Consider the following 17,416-nt stretch of genomic DNA (forward strand, 5'->3'; position numbering starts at 1 on the left):
TATGTGTTTTTCCAGTACTTGTTTCAGGTGACTACGCAATTAACTCGAGAACTGCTTCTTCTATAGTAGCTTCAACAATCTTTTGGTTGTACAGTTCGTACTTATTGGGGTCGCCCGCAGTCAGCGGTTTATATTCTTATAACTTACAGACTTATAGTCTACAAGGCAATGTATTAAAGAAATGAAAAATACGTGTTAAGATGTTTTATTTTTGTCTTATATAAAAACGGCGGCTTATATAAAAATAGGTAAGAGAGATTTTTTGTCACAAATTAAACGAGAAATTTAAAAATGATCTTTTATTTAAAATATTTCAGTGGCGTATTTAAAAATAAATTAGAGCCACTCTGCTTTGTATTTTTCCCCAAGTCTTCTCCTCACAAATTCAGCTCTATCCATGAGGATTTGCACGTTAGATTCGTCCGAAAAACAAACCTGGAATATTATTATTACTTTAGAATCATGGACAAATTGATCAACTGTAAACTACATTAAAAAAACAATGTTAAGTATTGTTATTTACCTAAATCCAACCATTAATGGTCCAATATTTTTGGTCTTTAGAACATTGAAGCCTTTTTTTCTTCATGGCCGGTGTGAGTAGCGTCTTTTTTACAGGGCGATTGGTTGAAAACCCTAGGTCCTTTATTCTCCGAAGAGCTGCTATTGATGAAATATTGATGCCTGCATCATTTTCGTTAAAATCCTTAGAGGTTTTTTCTGTTTGCCAAGACAATACCTCCAATTTTTCTTTCATCTCGTAGTGTTATAATTTTTTTTGACCACATTTTTGTTTTGCGTCATTTTCAAATCCAATTTTTTGTCAAGTTTTTTCTTTATACGGTCCACAGTTGCCCTTCAAACTTTAGAATTTCATGCTATTTTTCTCTTGAGTGATTAGTGTTAAATCATCATCCAGCCTCAAGAGTCCACTCCTGAACATAGGCCTCTTCCTCATGTTTCCAACCCCGTCTATCTTGCGCCGCTCTTATCCAGTTTTTATCGAGTCTTCTTAAATCGTCAGTCCATCTTGTAGGTGGTCGACCGACGCTTCTCTTGTCTTCCCTTGACCTCCATTCCAATACCCTCTTTGTCCATCGCCCATCTGTCATTCTGGCTATGTGTCTTGCCCATCTCCATTTTAGTCTGGCTATCTTCTCGATGATGTCAGTCACTCCGGTTCTTCTCCTGATGTCTTCGTTGGTTATTCTGTCTCGCAGAGTTATTCCTAACATGGACCGCTCCATTCTTCTCTGCGTGACTCTCAGTTTGGTAGCTGCTGCTTTTGTTAAGGTAAGTGTTTCTGCTCCGTACGTCAAGACTGTGAGGACGCACTGATCAAATACCTTTCTCTTTAGGCATGTGGGCAGCTCACTTTTAAAAGTTTCTCTCAGTTTTCTAAATGCTGCCCACCCAAGGCCAATTCTTCTCTTCAGTTCATGAGTCTGGTTATCCCTGCCAATCATAATTTCATGTCCCAGGTATTTATATCTATCTACGAGTTCTATTTCTTTCCCACCAATACTGATGTTCTGGTTGGGTACCAAATTGGTCATGATTTTTGTTTTCGAGATATTTATATTTAAACCTACACTTTCTGTAGCCACAACGAGTTCCTGTACCATATCTCTTGCCATACCTAGATCTTCAGCTATTATAAGTATATCATCGGCGAAACGTAAGTTGTTTAGATATTCTCCATCTATTTTTATTCCCTTTGTCATCCAATCCAAATTCTTAAAAGCATGTTCTAGCACCGTATTAAAAAGTTTAGGTGACATTGGGTCTGCTTGTCTAACCCCCCGTTTTATTTTTATGCGATTACTGTTAGTATGTAATCTGACAGTGGTTGTTGCCTGCAGGTATGTTTTGTATAATAATTTAGTATATCTATAATCTAGCCTGCATTCTTTAAGCGCCTGTAATATTTTGCTTAGCTCAACTGTGTCAAAGGCTTTGTGAAAATCGATAATTATTAGAACTAGAGGTTTATTGTATTCCACTGCTTTCTCTATTAGGGTTTTTATACTTTGTAGGTGGTCATTTGTTCCGTAACTTTTTCGGAATCCTGCCTGTTCCCTTGGTTGATAAGTCTCTAATTTTCTTTCCATTCTCTTAACTAGTATTCGCGTAAACAACTTATATATATGGCTGAGGAGGCTAATCGGTCTGTAATTCTCTAAATTTGCTTTGTCTCCTGCTTTGTGTAATAGAATCATAGTAGCGTTGTTTCAGTCTGTTAGAATATTGGCGCTGTGAAGGCAGATATTGAAAAGTTGTTTAATTTTTTCAAGTAATACATCCCCTCTAATTTTTAGTGCTTCTGATACTATTCCATCTTCACCCGGGGTTCGATTATTTTTCATTTTCTTCAGGGCTTCTTTGATTTCTGATTTTGTTATATCGGTCATTAAATCTGATCCTTGGTTTAATACCCCAGGTTTTAGTGTAATTGGAGGTTCCGTATTGTTATCTTTTTTTCTTGATCTATATAACTCTGTGTAGAACTCTTCGACTATTCTTAATATTTCATCTCTGTTCGTTGTTTCTTCTCCAGTTCTGTTTCTCAGTTTGTCAATTTCTATTTTCCCCTTTTGTACGCTCCTCTTCAAAACTTTCATGTTCTTATTTTGCTCTATTGACTGTTTTGCCTGTTTTGTTTTTTCTACATTGTAGCTTCTTATGTCTTTTCTTATTGCCTTTGTGATCGTCTTATTTATTTGATTTATCGCTTCTTTGCTGTGTTAAATAAGAAAGTTTTTATTTCTGCTATTTTCCTTGGTGAGATGTCTTTGGCCTTTTTCATGATGTTCTGGTACCATTGGTTTAACGAACATGCAATGTTTGCTAAATTTACAAAAAAAAATAGTATACCGCTGTCAGTATATCACTAGAGAGCAATGGAAAGTATTTATTATACCTCTAAACTCCAAGAATACAAAACAATATGCACACGAGTTGCAAGTTAGGCTAGACATCACTGACAAACAATGGCATTTGAGTCACGTATTGCCACGTCCACTGTGTTACCACTGTTGCCAGACTATTTATTATACTTTCATAATATGTTACAAGATAATCAAATGGAAACAGACACAATAATATATTTTATAGCTCAATTATATACCCTTTTTGTAAAACAAAATTTAATTTAATAAAGAATTTTAATAGGTGGCTCTAAAAAATTGATCAACAACTGTATGTCGTAAAAATACGCAATAACTACCTCTTAAAACCTACTAAATTGTATATGCATATAATATATTTAATGGGTTTCAGGGTAATAAATAAATCGCCAGTTTGTAAGAAAATTTTTAACACCTTGTATCTCGGAAACGAAGCATTTGCAGACATACGTCTATATGGCCAACTGTCATTATTTTTCATGCAGAATCACCAGCTGAAGTTTGTCGCACTTATTTACTAACACCTTGTATTTCTATCTTTCTATCAGAAGTCATTTAAAGTGTTTTCTCCGTATCTGTCTAGAATGTCACCTGTCATAGCTCCGTTCAAGATAACTTCAAGTGTTACCAATTTTTGGACATACGTTCCTTAGTTTGTATTTATATTGACCATTTTGGTCACTATTCTTGTATTTATTCAGAGTGTATTTTACTAAAAATGTCTGGTTTTATCGAAGATGATTTATGTTTAATCTCACGATTCTCTTGTTAATAGCTCTATATATATAAAGATTCCTCTTTTAGCTCTTTATTTCTTTCTGACTACTGTAGATTTGAATAAAGTCTCTAATCTCTTTATCATAATTTTTTTAGTTTTTTGATAACTGCAATAGCATCAACCTAGCATTATTTCATACAGCCTTCTTGGGAACATTTTTCTATCCGCTATCTGGAGACGACCTAGATACAGAACTAGCAAGCCTAGAGAAATAAATGTAAATTATATACGGTAATTATAATTTATTTTAGATATTCCTTCTGAAAAGTCAACAACTACCAAGAACTCAGAACGACTAGGTAATCTGTTGAAAAATGCGTGTCTTAAAGAAATATACACTAGTACCAAAAATAATATATCTAAAGAAATAGACAGGACATCAAAGGAACATCAAACTGAAAATGTTACTAGCGAACCCTCCTATGATGCGTCTCGTAGTAGTCCAGATGATGACCTACTCTTAATGCTCAGTAAAGAATATGAAAAACATAAAAAAAGACAACAACTAATTGATTCTGAAACGGACAGCAATGGACAACGATTTTTAAAATGTGTACAGAAAACATCGCTGGATGTAAAATCACGAAACAAAAGAATTGCTTATGTCAAACGATTGAAAAAAGGGAACATAAAAATATGTAGGTAAGACATTTCTTTACGTGAATCTTTTGATACATTTTTTGTAATATAAAGGATTTCTTTATAATATCATTTATATCGGAGGTCAATTGTGTAACAAAAAAATCAAATTGCCCTACATTAATTCTAAAGTTAACTAACAATCAATTATACATTTAGGACAGTCATTTTATCAGGCATATGACATCCATCACAACTTTGACCTTTTTGTATCCATCCCGATCAAGCTTTGAATTCGATTAAAGTAAATTTAGCACATCTCAGTAGCATATTGGATCCTGAGCGAATACGCAAAATGCGAGATTATAAGCCTACCAACCACTTAGAGTTGCACAATCAAACTTAAATTTTCTAAAATATTTTTATTTTTGTTGTACAGGATACCAGCAAGTAGTTCAAATTAGTAACCTAAGACATTTTAATGCTAGAAATTGTGCTGGTATACAATATGGTACATTTTGCACATAATAAAATTTATTCATTTTTAATTTTCTTGTAAGGCTTAAGAAGTTCAGAAAGAATGTTACTCTTAATAATGAGATGAATGGAACTAAAACATGTATCAAGGAGGTTATCGAGAAACTTACCCAAAACTATATAGAACCTGAATCACAACTTAGAAAATCAGTAAGTCTTAGTTCGAAATCGACGTCTTCGTCTTGTGTAACGGATGGCAGTAAATGGGAAATAACAGCAGGTTATATTTTTTCTATTTAATATTATTTTAGTTTAATTACTATTTTAATTTCTGTTTTAGTATAATAATATATTATTAAATTTCACAAAAGGTCATCACAAAAAAAAAATAAATAGCAAATTTGGCACATATCAACCAGTAGAGCTGGCGTGCTTAGAAATGGATACAGCACCAATACTCTAAAAATATTAATAGAACCTTCAATTTTTTAAATACAACCTATCACGATGCCCTTACAATTAACATATTCTTTTCGTATAAGTGTATGGAATATTTGATAATTTTAAAACCCTACCTCAGAACAAAAGTGTATAAAGTCACAAAATATAAATTTTACGGAAAAGCGAAAATAAAAATTCTTTTTAGTGTTCTGTAACATTTTCCATTTAATACATTAAATTTTATTTAGCAAATTCTTATAAATGTGACTTATGATTAGACTTCGGCAAATATGCATATTGCATATTGTGCATATTTTATGCAAATATTTCATATTTTGGCATATTTGTATAAAAGTTTGCATAAAGTGCATAAAAGTTCAGATTTTTATACTGTATTTGAAAATTTTTAAACATACCAATTTATTTCAATTCTTGTATAAAATTTTGTAGTCATTTTAATCAAGAAATGATCTAAGTACGTAATCTCTACAGGTACAAAACATTTACAATTTCAAAGAAGATCAATTTAAGTAGCCCTCAACATTCTTAGAAAGTCTCGGTCACTGAGGCATTCAGTTATTGGATAATCGCTAAGGGTTCGCTCATTTGCATTTTATGATCTAATCCCCAAATCTATCTACAATTTATTGTATCTTAACAGCAGGTAAACGGCTAATAGTTTTGTTCCTAATTTAGGGATTTTCCAAAATCTCCCAGTTTATTGAATTAGGTACCTAAACATTTCTAATTTGATGCTCAGATTTGTAAATAATTTTTGTTTTGATATTCAAAGCGTAAACACTCGTTGTGCGTAACAAAAAGGAAGATTGTGATTTTATAATGCCTAAAACAACCAGTGCTTCAACTTGGATTAAACCTTATAAAGAGCTGTCTATGGATATGGGAAAAATCTACTGTTCAGTCTGTGGCAAAATTGTAAGTATCTAATATTTTCTATTAAATATCTAATATTTCATACATACAGGGTGTTTCCAAATGACACTTACAACGTTTGACTGTAGATACTTCTCGAAAAATTGAACAAAACGATATAGTTAATGAGGGGTCAAACTTATTTACTTTTCGAGATACAGGGTGTTAAAATTAAAAAAAATTAAATTCTTTTAGTTAATAACAACAATAACTTTAAAACCAATAAACGTATTTACTTGAAATTTAGTACTCGTAGGTTGTTTTTAAATGAAAAATAGCTTCCTTTAGTGAGAAAAAATTGTCCATGGTACAATACAATTTTGTGTATTTAGAAAAATTTTTCACCTTTATTTTTTTTTATGAAGTCAGCTATTCTAAAACACAATTATTTTTATTGTAATTGAATTAACAAAAAAAAACTTTTGTTGAATTTTAAAATAAGTTATATGATGTACTAATGGTTAGTAACATGAAATAAATTGGTGGATTAATACTGCATTTAAAACACTTAGCGAGTGTTTTTTTTTCCAAACCAGTTATTTGATTAACCAAAAACACCTTGTATATTTTTATATTTTAAAGGTTGGGTTAAAATAAAGGTTTTTATTTTTATTTATAGATAGCATGTGAGAAGAAATTTCAGATAGACCAACATGTGAGAACTGCTTCACACATTGCAAAAAAAGGAAAAATAGGAGGAAAACATCAAACTTCAATGGCTAAATGTTTCCAATCTACTTCAAAAAAATTAGATGAGCAAGAAACTTTTAATGAAAACTTGTGTCGCGCATTAGTGTCTGCAAACATACCGCTTTCAAAATAAGCAAATATAAATTTTAGTTCGTTTCTAAAAAAATATTGCAAACTTAATGTTCCAAGTGATCGGTCTCTAAGAAGAAATAATGTGAACGGGCTATACTCGTCGGTGTTAATTAATATTAAGGAAGAAATTGCAGATAATTATTTTTACATATCTGTAGACGAAACCACTGATTCCTCAGGAAAGTATATTGCTCATTTATTGATTGGTGTTCTTAAAGAAGATACCTTACCAAAATCTCATCTTATTTCATGCCAGCAACTTGAGAAAACAAATGCTTTAACAATTTCGCGTTTTATACAAGAAACATTAGCAACTTTTTTTCTTCCGACAACTATTCCTTCTAATAAATTACTGCTTATTTTATCGGATGCTGCTCCTTATATGGTGAAAGCAGGACAAAATTTAAAAATATTTTTCCCAGATTTAATACATGTTACTTGTGTAGCGCATGGATTAAACAGAGTTGCAGAGGAAATACGAAAAAAGTTTCCTCTTGTAAATACCATGATATCCAGTGTCAAAAAAGTATTTCTTAAATCTCCTATAAGAATTCAACTTTATAAAGAAATGCTACCTAACATTCCTCTTCCACCACAACCTATTTTAACGCGATGGGGAACATGGTTAGAAGCAGCTAATTTTTATGCAGATCATTTTGTTAAAATAACGAACATAATTGATACGTTAACAGATGAAAGTTCCCAATCTCTTTTGGATTCTAAACAAACTTTTCAGAGTAACTTGCTTCAACAAGAACTTTCATTTATAAAATCAAATTTTAGTTTTTTTCAAAAAACAATTACTCAGTTAGAATCACCAAAACTGTCATTGTTCGAAAGTACAGCCTTAATAAAAGAATTTGCGTCATGTTGTCGGAACGTTAGAGGTAATATTGGAAAAGATATTTTAAAAAAATTTGAAGCTACTATGGAAAAAAATAAAGGTTACCATATTCTTTCTGAAGTAGTCAGTGTTCTAGCTGGAAATATTTCGGAAACAATTAATTTAGAACCAAATGTTTTGGTTAGTTTGAAAAATGCTCCCGTTACATCTGTTGATGTTGAACGAAGTTTTTCCATATATAAATATATGTATTCAGACAGAAGCCACAAGTTTTTGTTAGAAAATTTTGAACACCACTTGGTCATTTATTGTTACCATAATTCTAAATAAGTTTATTCTTACTTAAAAATGATGTAGTTACTTAAAATAAATGTAAATCTTAATGAATAGTAGGAAATATTTAGTTATGTACACTTTTTTTTTAAATAAAATTGTTACTATTTTACGATTTTTTTATTTATTTGTATGCATATTTTGTAAAATATTTGCATATTTTCGGGTAAACACGTGCATATTTATGCGCATATTTTCTACATTTTTATTTGCATATTTGCCAAAGTCTACTTATGATCATTGTTCTTTTTACCAATAAAAAGAAAATTTTTTAAATACCTATTACTGTTTCTGGAAAAAAATGGACTTAACACATTTTTGCTCTGAAAAATCAATTTTTGACTGTGACTTAATATTAATTTTGCCACCCATCTTATGGCAAAGACGGAGCTCTATTACGAAAAATATCATAGCTATTTTACAGAATTTAAGGAAATGTTTAGATATTGAACTGTTTTTATAAATCTAATTTATTGACTTTATTTATTATAAAAATGTTCTACACTTTACAACACTTTATGAGTTTATTTACATACATTTATTTATTTAATCTACATAGAAACACTTAAATATTAATTTATTTACACTTATATAATTTATTTAAAACATTCACACCGGTCACAATTTAAATAGCCGCGCGAACAATTTATTAATCGACACTTGTTTTCGACTGTCCTTTTAAATCTCAAATCGTTCGTTTTATACCTGATTTGTTTATCTAGAAATTTCAGCCTGCTTCTTTAACCTTCGGTCACGACGCCAACGATATTATTTGATCCTCATCTGGAAAGTTCCAATCGCAGGTATAAGAGGGGGCCAGTGGGTATGATTCACATTTATCGTAACAACATAAAGAAATAAAAATATTATACGGAACTATTTGTAACAAAACCATTAATACGAGTACTAAAAAAACTTCTTGTTGCAGGGTCACTGCCGCTAATTATCAATAATCTGAATTGTATCTTATACACTAGAGTTTGAAAAAAATCGTGAAACCTCGCTGGAATCCACTTTAGCAGCTTTTGAAAATCATTGAATTGTTTAGTACTTATCGAATTTAAGGCAACTCTCAAAGAAACCAGAGAATCCTCTATAGATTGATGATTTCGTCTACCAACTCTTCGGTTTCGTTCCTCTCTCGTCTGCTTAGTCGTTGTCCCTCATGCCGTACGTGATTGCTCTTTCTCTCACTAGTAGATGAATTGGTGGCACCCCTGCTATGACTTGTAAGGCAACTTTCGAAGCAATGTTCACCGAAGCTCTATTTAGTGTCCAGTATTACTTCCAAATATTTGACTTTCTTGACAGGTAGGATATTTTCTCCTGCAAAAGTGACTGAAATATGTTCTCTCGATCTTGGACCGTTGAAGATTATGCCCTCCGTCTCCTGTGTAGCTAGCGTCAGTTCTTTCTCCCCTAGCCACATCCTAACTAGTTCAAAGGCTGTGTTTGCCCTATCCAGTATGAGCCCATTCTCGAAGTGCTCCACTAGTATGACAGGTCGTCTGCATAAGCAATTACCTGTATTCCCTCTTCTAGGTTTATTTCCAGTATGTCATTATAGAGTGAATTTCAGTATAGCGAACCTAAAACTGAGCCCTGTGGCACTTTGGCAGATGTCTTCATTGTATCATAGTTAGTTATATTAATGCTTCTGTCTGTGAAATAATCCCTCACTAAATTCTGCTGGTATGGGAATATTTCCATTTCTTCTAATAGTCTGATAATTTTCCCCTAGCTCGCGTTGCTGAATGCGTTTTTGATATCCAGAAAGAGTGCCACCATCCACCAACCCCTCTATGCTTCTTTCTTCCTTACTAACCTCTTTATGGCATCTATGGTAGATCTGCCTTTTCTGAACCAATACTGGCGGTCCAACAGGCCTGCCTTTTCTTTTATTTTGTTTTTTTTTTCGAGGCGTGACTTTATGAGAATTTCAAATAGCTTGCCTAGTGTATTTAGCAAGCATATTGGTCTAAAAGCATCCAGTTTTTTCATTTCTTTCTCAGTTTTAGGGATGGGGATAAGGTTTCGCGCTTTCCATACCGTGGGAAATTTCTCTCTTCTAAGGAGATCGTTCATTATGTTTCTCATTCATTCGGCATTTTCTTTAGCCCTGTCCTGCCTTAAAACATTCTTCCATCCTTCACTGTCAAGTGTCTGTCTTCTCTATCTTCTTACTCTAATCTCCCTTCAAATCCTCCTGAACGTCGTCCAGATACCTGAGTTTAGGTCGCCCCCTTCTTCTTTTTCCGACCGGCCTATTTAGCACGGTTATTTTAGAAGGATCACTTTCATCCATCCGCATAACGTGGCCCATCCATCTTAGGCGGTTTATTTTGATGTTTTTTACGATATCTGCATCACCAAATGTCGTCTTCTCCACAGACTCTGTTCGTTAACTCCGCCATATATGGTCCTCAATACTGTTCTTTCAAAGATTCGTAGTAACTCTTCATCTTGGGTCGTCATTGCCCATGTTTCCGATCTGTAGGTGAGCACTGGGCGTATTATTGTTTTATAAAGTTAGCACTTTGTTGGTCTTGACATATTTTTCGCTGTTAGTTGAAGATCTAGGCCAAAAAAACAGCGGCTAGCCATATATAACATATTCTTTTTTTATTTCTTTATATGTGTGTGTTATTGCAGTTAACCAATGACTAAGTAGCAGAGTTTTTCCACCGTTTGTATAGTTTCGTGTTGCACCTGTTTCTCTTGTTTAACCAAAGTCATTTTGTAGTCTTTTCTTAAATAACTTAAAATTGGGTCTTAAAGAAATCAGTAAATTATATACATGTTAGGTTATGTAATATATATTTTGAAATCCTTGTATGGGAGTGACTAACCATCTAAAATAAGTCTTATTACAAAATCTGCTCTAATTACGATTTTTGTCGATCATTCTGTAGAATTATATCCATTTTAGAAAAAGAGACATGAAGACTTTAAGGGGTACATAACCTAAAGGGAAATAGGGAAGGGAATAAAATAAACAAAAATATACTTTTAATATTTCTCTCTATCAGCTGCACGTGTTAAAAATATTTATTCGATTTAAATAAACTTTTTTATATTTTTTGTTTTTGCAGATCCAGAAAAGTTCAAAAATACACAAGATTTCGACATGTTTTTAAAAAAGGAATCGTTACTTTTCGAGGGGAAACCAGAGTGTGTACCATATTATGACGCAAATGACATATTAAGAAAAATACGTAATGTTTTTGTGGTAGTATACGAGGATATAGTAAATGAAAGAGAACCAGTTTTAGAGTACAGACGTCATGATTTTAAAAAATATGTTCAAGATACGTATGTATTTTTTTATTTTTTATTAACCTTAGAATTAAGAGGAGAAATTTATCTTTTTTACCTTTTTTTTTCACTTGTTGGTTTAAGTTTTGTATTTTTTCTCAGGAGGTAAAGTATTTCTGAGTCAACCTAGATAGGAGACTTATGTGACATGTGCACCTCTCAAATATCCACACTCAAATAATACTAGGCTTTAAGTCATCGAGTTAAAATCTATGGAGAGGGCATCACGTGACTAAAAACGACCTCACTTCGGCCATATTGTTAAGATTGTTTTGACACTTTTGACAGATCGTATATGTTTGTTTACGTTTGTTGTTTTTCGAATATTTTTAGTTTTATAATACTTTTATAGAAACGGTAATAATATTACAGTACCGTAGTTGCAGTATCAGAAGCAATGTTAATAAAAAATCTTCAGGAATAACATTTTACAGGTTAGTATACAAATATGTAAACAAAGTAATGGCCCGTACTTCAGAGAATAAATTAATAATATTTGACTGTATTAATTTATCTTTATGTATAATATATCGTGTTTTTAGTGTTTACCGCGGGATAAATAAATCATAGTTTATTAAAAATGTATTGCATTTTTTAGATTATGATTAAATCTTCTGAATAACTAGTCACATTTTTATAGTAGTTTTAATATTATTGAGTCCGGCCATGATCCCACCGCCCTATTGGTATCACCGTTAGCCACGCCTACCTACGCCGTTTTTAATACACACGTTAATATGCTCATAGCTTCTCCATAGATTCTACCTCGATGCTTTAAGTTAAAACATAGATTCATATATAATGGTTTTCAGCAGTGGCGGCTCGTCAGAGGAGGCAATGGAGGCTTAGCCTCCCTATACATTTTTTACACACGTTATACTGTTTTTTTTTTGAATCGCGAGAAACAAAAAGCGTTCTTATATATAAAGTACACTACCAGTAGTATACTATCACAAATATTCGTACGCACGAATCATTAGCATTGGAACACGCAATTGCGGCCTCACGCTGCGCGCATAATTAGCAAGGGAGGCTAGCCTTCGATTTATGAACATCAACGTTACGATTTTACGACAAACGTCGCGGAGGCAGCAATATATTTTCCCAATACGTACAATACACTCAGCATTTACAGTAATGTTGCTTTAACAACCAATACTGATGATATTGAAAGAGACTGGATCAACTTAAGGGACGCTATATGCAACGGTGCGAAAGAAGTCATTGGTAACCATGAGCGGAAGAAGAAGAACGAATGGATGACAGATGAAATATTACACCTTATGGACAGAAGGAGGGAAAATAAGAATAATCCCGAACAATATAAAGAACGGGATAGAGCTGTCAGCAGAAAGATAAAAGAATCCAAAGAGAAATGGTTACAAGAAAAACGTCAAGAGATAGAAGAGCTAGAACGAAGACACGATAGTTTTAATATTCATAAAAAAATCAAGGAGTTTACTTATACTTACAAGAAAAAACAGTTTGGTGGGTTAATAGACGAGAACAACAAACTTATTGTAGATAAAGAAGAACAGTTACAGACTTGGGCAAATTGAAAAGTGAGGTGATAAAAGCTATAGATCAAACGAAAGATGGGAAAGCAACAGGATGCGATGAAATACCAGTCGAATTTTTAAAAGCTTTTAACGAGAACAACCTGAATGTAGTACTAGAACTGTTTAATAAGATATACGATACTGGTCAAATTCCATCGGACTGGTTGAAATCTACATTTATGCCCCTTCCCAAGAAATCGAATTCTAAGATGTGTAGTGAATATCGCCTTATAAGTTTAATGAGTCACACCCTTAAAGTATTCTTGCGTATTATCCATTTCTGAATACGAGCAAAATTAGAACACAGCATAAGTAAAACACAGTTCGGTTTTAGATGCGGTTTTGGAACTCAAGAGCCGCTCTTTGCAATACAAGTCTTGATTCAAAAATTTCTGGATCAACAGAAAGATGTTTACTCCTGTTTTATCGACTATGAGAAAACATTCGATACTATCAAACATGACAAACTCATAGAACTATTACTTTACCATTAATCTTATAGGACTTGACACTAAGGACATCCAGATTATAAAAAATCTATATTGGAATCAAACAGCCCACATGAAAAATGGACATATGGTGAGTGAAAACGTAACCATTTCGAGAGGGGTTAGACAGGGTTGTATTCTTTCAACGGCTTTTCAACCTGTACACGGAACAAATATTTCTAGAGGCACTGGAAGAGTACAACGAGGGCATCAAGATTAATGGCGTACCAATAAGTAATTTTCGATATGCAGATGATACTGTTATACTGGCCTATAACATCGAAGATTTACAGATGATGCTAAATAGAGTAAATACAACTGGCAACCAATTTGGACTGAAGATCAATAGAAAGAAAACTAAATTTATGGTGATCAGTAAAAAGAACATTCAACATATCGACCTGAATATTGAAGCCGAACGTATTGAAAGAGTACACCGATTTAAATATTTGGGATATACAGTAAATGATAAGTGGAACCCAGATGTAGAGATTAAGATCCGAATTGAAATAGCAAGATCCAAATTCATCAAAATGAGAAAGCTCTTAAGCAACCGCCACCTAATCGTTAACCTCCGATGGCACGCCACGAAATGCTACATACTCTCTACGCTACTTTACGGAGTTGAAGGGTGGACGTTAACAGCAGTAACTATAAAGAAGTTAGCGTCTCTAGAAATGTGGCTGTATCGACGCATACTGAGAATACCTTGGACAGACAGAGTGACCAACACAGAGGTATTAAGACGAATGGGTAAAGAGGTGATATTGTTAACAACTGTTAAAAGGAGGAAAGCGTCATACCTGGGCCATGTGTTCCGTAATGATAAGTACAGTCTGCTACAGCTTATCGTGGAAGGCAAGATTGAAGGTAGAAGAGGTTTGGGCAGAAAGAAGAAATCCTGGCTGAGAAACTTGAGAGAATGGTTTCAAATACCAGAAGCTGCGAACATAATACATGCGGCACAAAACAGAGAAACCTATCGTTTGATGGTCATCAACCTTTGGTAAAAGACGGCACATAAAGAAGAAGAACAATACACTCGATAGATAAAACTTTTGTCGCTTTACCTCATAATTTGCAGAATTATGGAGGCAAGGGAGAGCAGCCTCGCTTGTTTTATTTACTTATTTTCTATAAAGTTAAGTAAAGTATCAGGTTATTTTTTTGGTGTGATTTTATGTGTTTGATTTGTATTTCGTATCTTTGATTTGTGTTGTTCTTAGCTTGGTAAGGTTATTTTTACAATTTATGTACCCTTGTTTGTTGTTTATATAAAATGGATAAGTACAACGAAATCAAAATATCTGAAAATATAATCGACTGGCTGCTCACAAATAATTTTAATTCTTTAAGTATAGATACTAAAGCATATATTATTAAAACCTTAGAAAGATCACAGCTAAATTTAACTTCTGTTAAATCGTAAGATAATAGTCAAAATCGTGGATTTAATGTAAATTGGTATAATAAATATGACTGGTTGATCGCATGATACAATTTCTTATTCTTTATACCATGAGTTAACCGGGTCTATTAAGAGGGAAAAACTTTTTTGCTCGCCTCGTTTATTATTTTCAGCACAAACCAAATAAAATAGGATATTTCGATTTAAAAAATTTACCTCATTCAACTGAAAGATATTGCAAATCTAATTACTCAAAACAACAATTAAATCATTTAACTGAAATATGAAAGTACAAAAGTACCAGAATTTTTCATGTTTTCAAGACTTTTTTATGTTTAGAATCATGTTCATTGTTGTGGCTTAACTTCTTTTTTTTAAGTCGATTATTTATATTTAAATTAGGTATATAATTTTTAGAGTAGAATTGAAAACATGTAGGACCAAAATTTCGTCCAAATCAAAACGAAGTTCACAGAAATTTAAGCTAATCTTGCTTCTCATGAAAAAAATCCAGGCGTTATTGGAAACAAACACTAAAGTAACAAAAAGGTAAATCTTCATCTATAATTATTTGTCTAAAAAAGGCGTCAACCCAAACTCTTAAAAAGGCGCCAACCCTAACTCTAAACAAATGCGCCATACGCCCTCTTCCTAAACTTTTTATATCAAAGTTTTTTGAAATCCTACAGTGGTGTTAAAAAGTCCTGCATCACCTAAGCACCTTATAGGTTTTGAGGTTTAACACAAGTTTTTTGTATATTTTCGCTAATTCATTTTGAGTTTGTGCTTGTAATTAGCATTATCGGCATACTTACTAATGTTTTTTAATTACTAGCTCAAAATTCTACAGAAAAGATTAAAATAATCTGATTGAAGGGATTTCCCATAATCCGAGAAAATTATGAGGTGATTATTAAGTCGTTAAAGTACTATTAAATTGAATCTTAATGACAAATTTGCCACATATTTTGACTATATAAACACTGTAGTTTCCCTAACACATTTATTCGCTCTTTGATTTTTGATAAAAAGGTCAAAATATCATCCCAGACCAAACAAACTAAATTATCGGACGAAAAGCGTTTTGAAATTATTTTTCACCATAAAAACGACAAATCTAGTCGCGAAATAGCATCCGCAGTAAACTGTAATCAATCTACAGTAATTAGAGTCATTAAGAAGTATGCTGAACGAGGAAAAATCGACGACAGACCGCGTAGTGGCCGACCAAAGAAAACTTCTGTTCGGGATGACGCTGCGTTAAGAAGAACAAGTCTGACAGACAAAAGCCTTAATTCCATCCAATTGACGAAGCTGTGGTCTGAGTCTACAGGTGTAAGCGTGTGCACTTCCACTGTGAGTAAAAACTGCTAGTTTTGGACTTAGAGGATGTAAGGAACGGAAGAAACCACTGCTTTCAGAAAAGCAAAGATTGCACCATTTGAAATGGGCCAAGGAACAACGAATCTGGACATCAGAGCAGTGGCAGTGTACTGTTTAGTGATGAATTCACTTTCAATATTAATAATCATGCTGGAAATGCCTACCCCAAAAGATTTCCTGGTGAAGAATTTTCTCCAAACTGTGTTCTTCCCACAATTAAACATCCAACCTCTGTTATGATATGGGGTTGCATGTCCGCTCGAGCAGTTGGTCGCCTACACGTTGTCTCTGGGATGATTAATGCTACCAAATACATTGAGGTACTACAGAATAAGATGCTGCGTAATGGAAAAGACCTGTTTGGCGAAGAAAAATTTATTTTTCAGGATGATAATGCTCCTTGCCATAGAGCAAAATTGGTTAAAGCTTGGATGGAGAGTAATGAAATTGATAGGATGGATTGGCCAGCGCAATCCCCGGACCTCAATCCTATCGAGAATTTGTGGCAAAGGATATTAAACATCATTTCCAAAAGCAAACCCACAAATAAAATGAAATTAATCGAATCTCTAATCCACGCTTGGCATCACTGTATTTCCATGGAAGAACTGCAAAAATTAATAAATACCATGCTCAAAAGATGTGAACTAGTTATTAAAACAAGGTTTGGCCAATTAAATATTAAAATTAGTTTAAATTAGTTCAATGTGATGTACAATATCGTCTTGATGTAAATAGGCTAATTTTTGTAATATTGAATAAAAAAATTTCCGAACTACATTTTTGTTAATTAATCAAAATTTTTGCTGTGTTTCCATTTTATTATATTGTGTTTAAGTGCTTGTTTGATGTAGATAGTAAATGGTTAAAAAATATTTAAGGTAAATGCCTTAAACTTCTATTTTCATGTATTTGTTAAGGTGATGCAGGGCTTTTTAACACCGCTGTAATACATACTTATTAAGTAAATCAATGTTATTTGTGAATTTTTTTTAAATTCATTTTAATTTATATTTATAAAATAATTTCCTTTGTACACCTTTGTACATAGTTGCTATCAACAAGTCCTCGTAGACACTTTGTCTCAGGACCAACAACTTCATGAAGAGTCGTACGTTGTTATGTTATCAAGTCCACTGATAACTTTAAC

The 17,416-nt window shown here is 33.0% G+C and overlaps 1 protein-coding gene across 1 annotated transcript in view; it reads left to right on the top strand.

Moving 5' to 3' along the window:
• The window catches only part of mei-W68 (meiotic W68), a 68,025-nt gene that overhangs the window by 36,578 nt on the left and 14,031 nt on the right, over nt 1–17,416 (top strand). Inside the window, exons 3-6 of the mRNA XM_072538770.1 lie at nt 3,936–4,326; nt 4,824–5,020; nt 11,206–11,425; nt 15,301–15,432. Coding sequence (XP_072394871.1) covers nt 3,936–4,326; nt 4,824–5,020; nt 11,206–11,425; nt 15,301–15,432 — 940 coding nt within the window. The remainder of the gene's footprint in view (nt 1–3,935; nt 4,327–4,823; nt 5,021–11,205; nt 11,426–15,300; nt 15,433–17,416) is intronic.

This window comes from Diabrotica undecimpunctata, chromosome 7, assembly GCF_040954645.1.
Source record: "Diabrotica undecimpunctata isolate CICGRU chromosome 7, icDiaUnde3, whole genome shotgun sequence".
Classification (NCBI taxonomy): domain Eukaryota; kingdom Metazoa; phylum Arthropoda; class Insecta; order Coleoptera; family Chrysomelidae; genus Diabrotica; species Diabrotica undecimpunctata.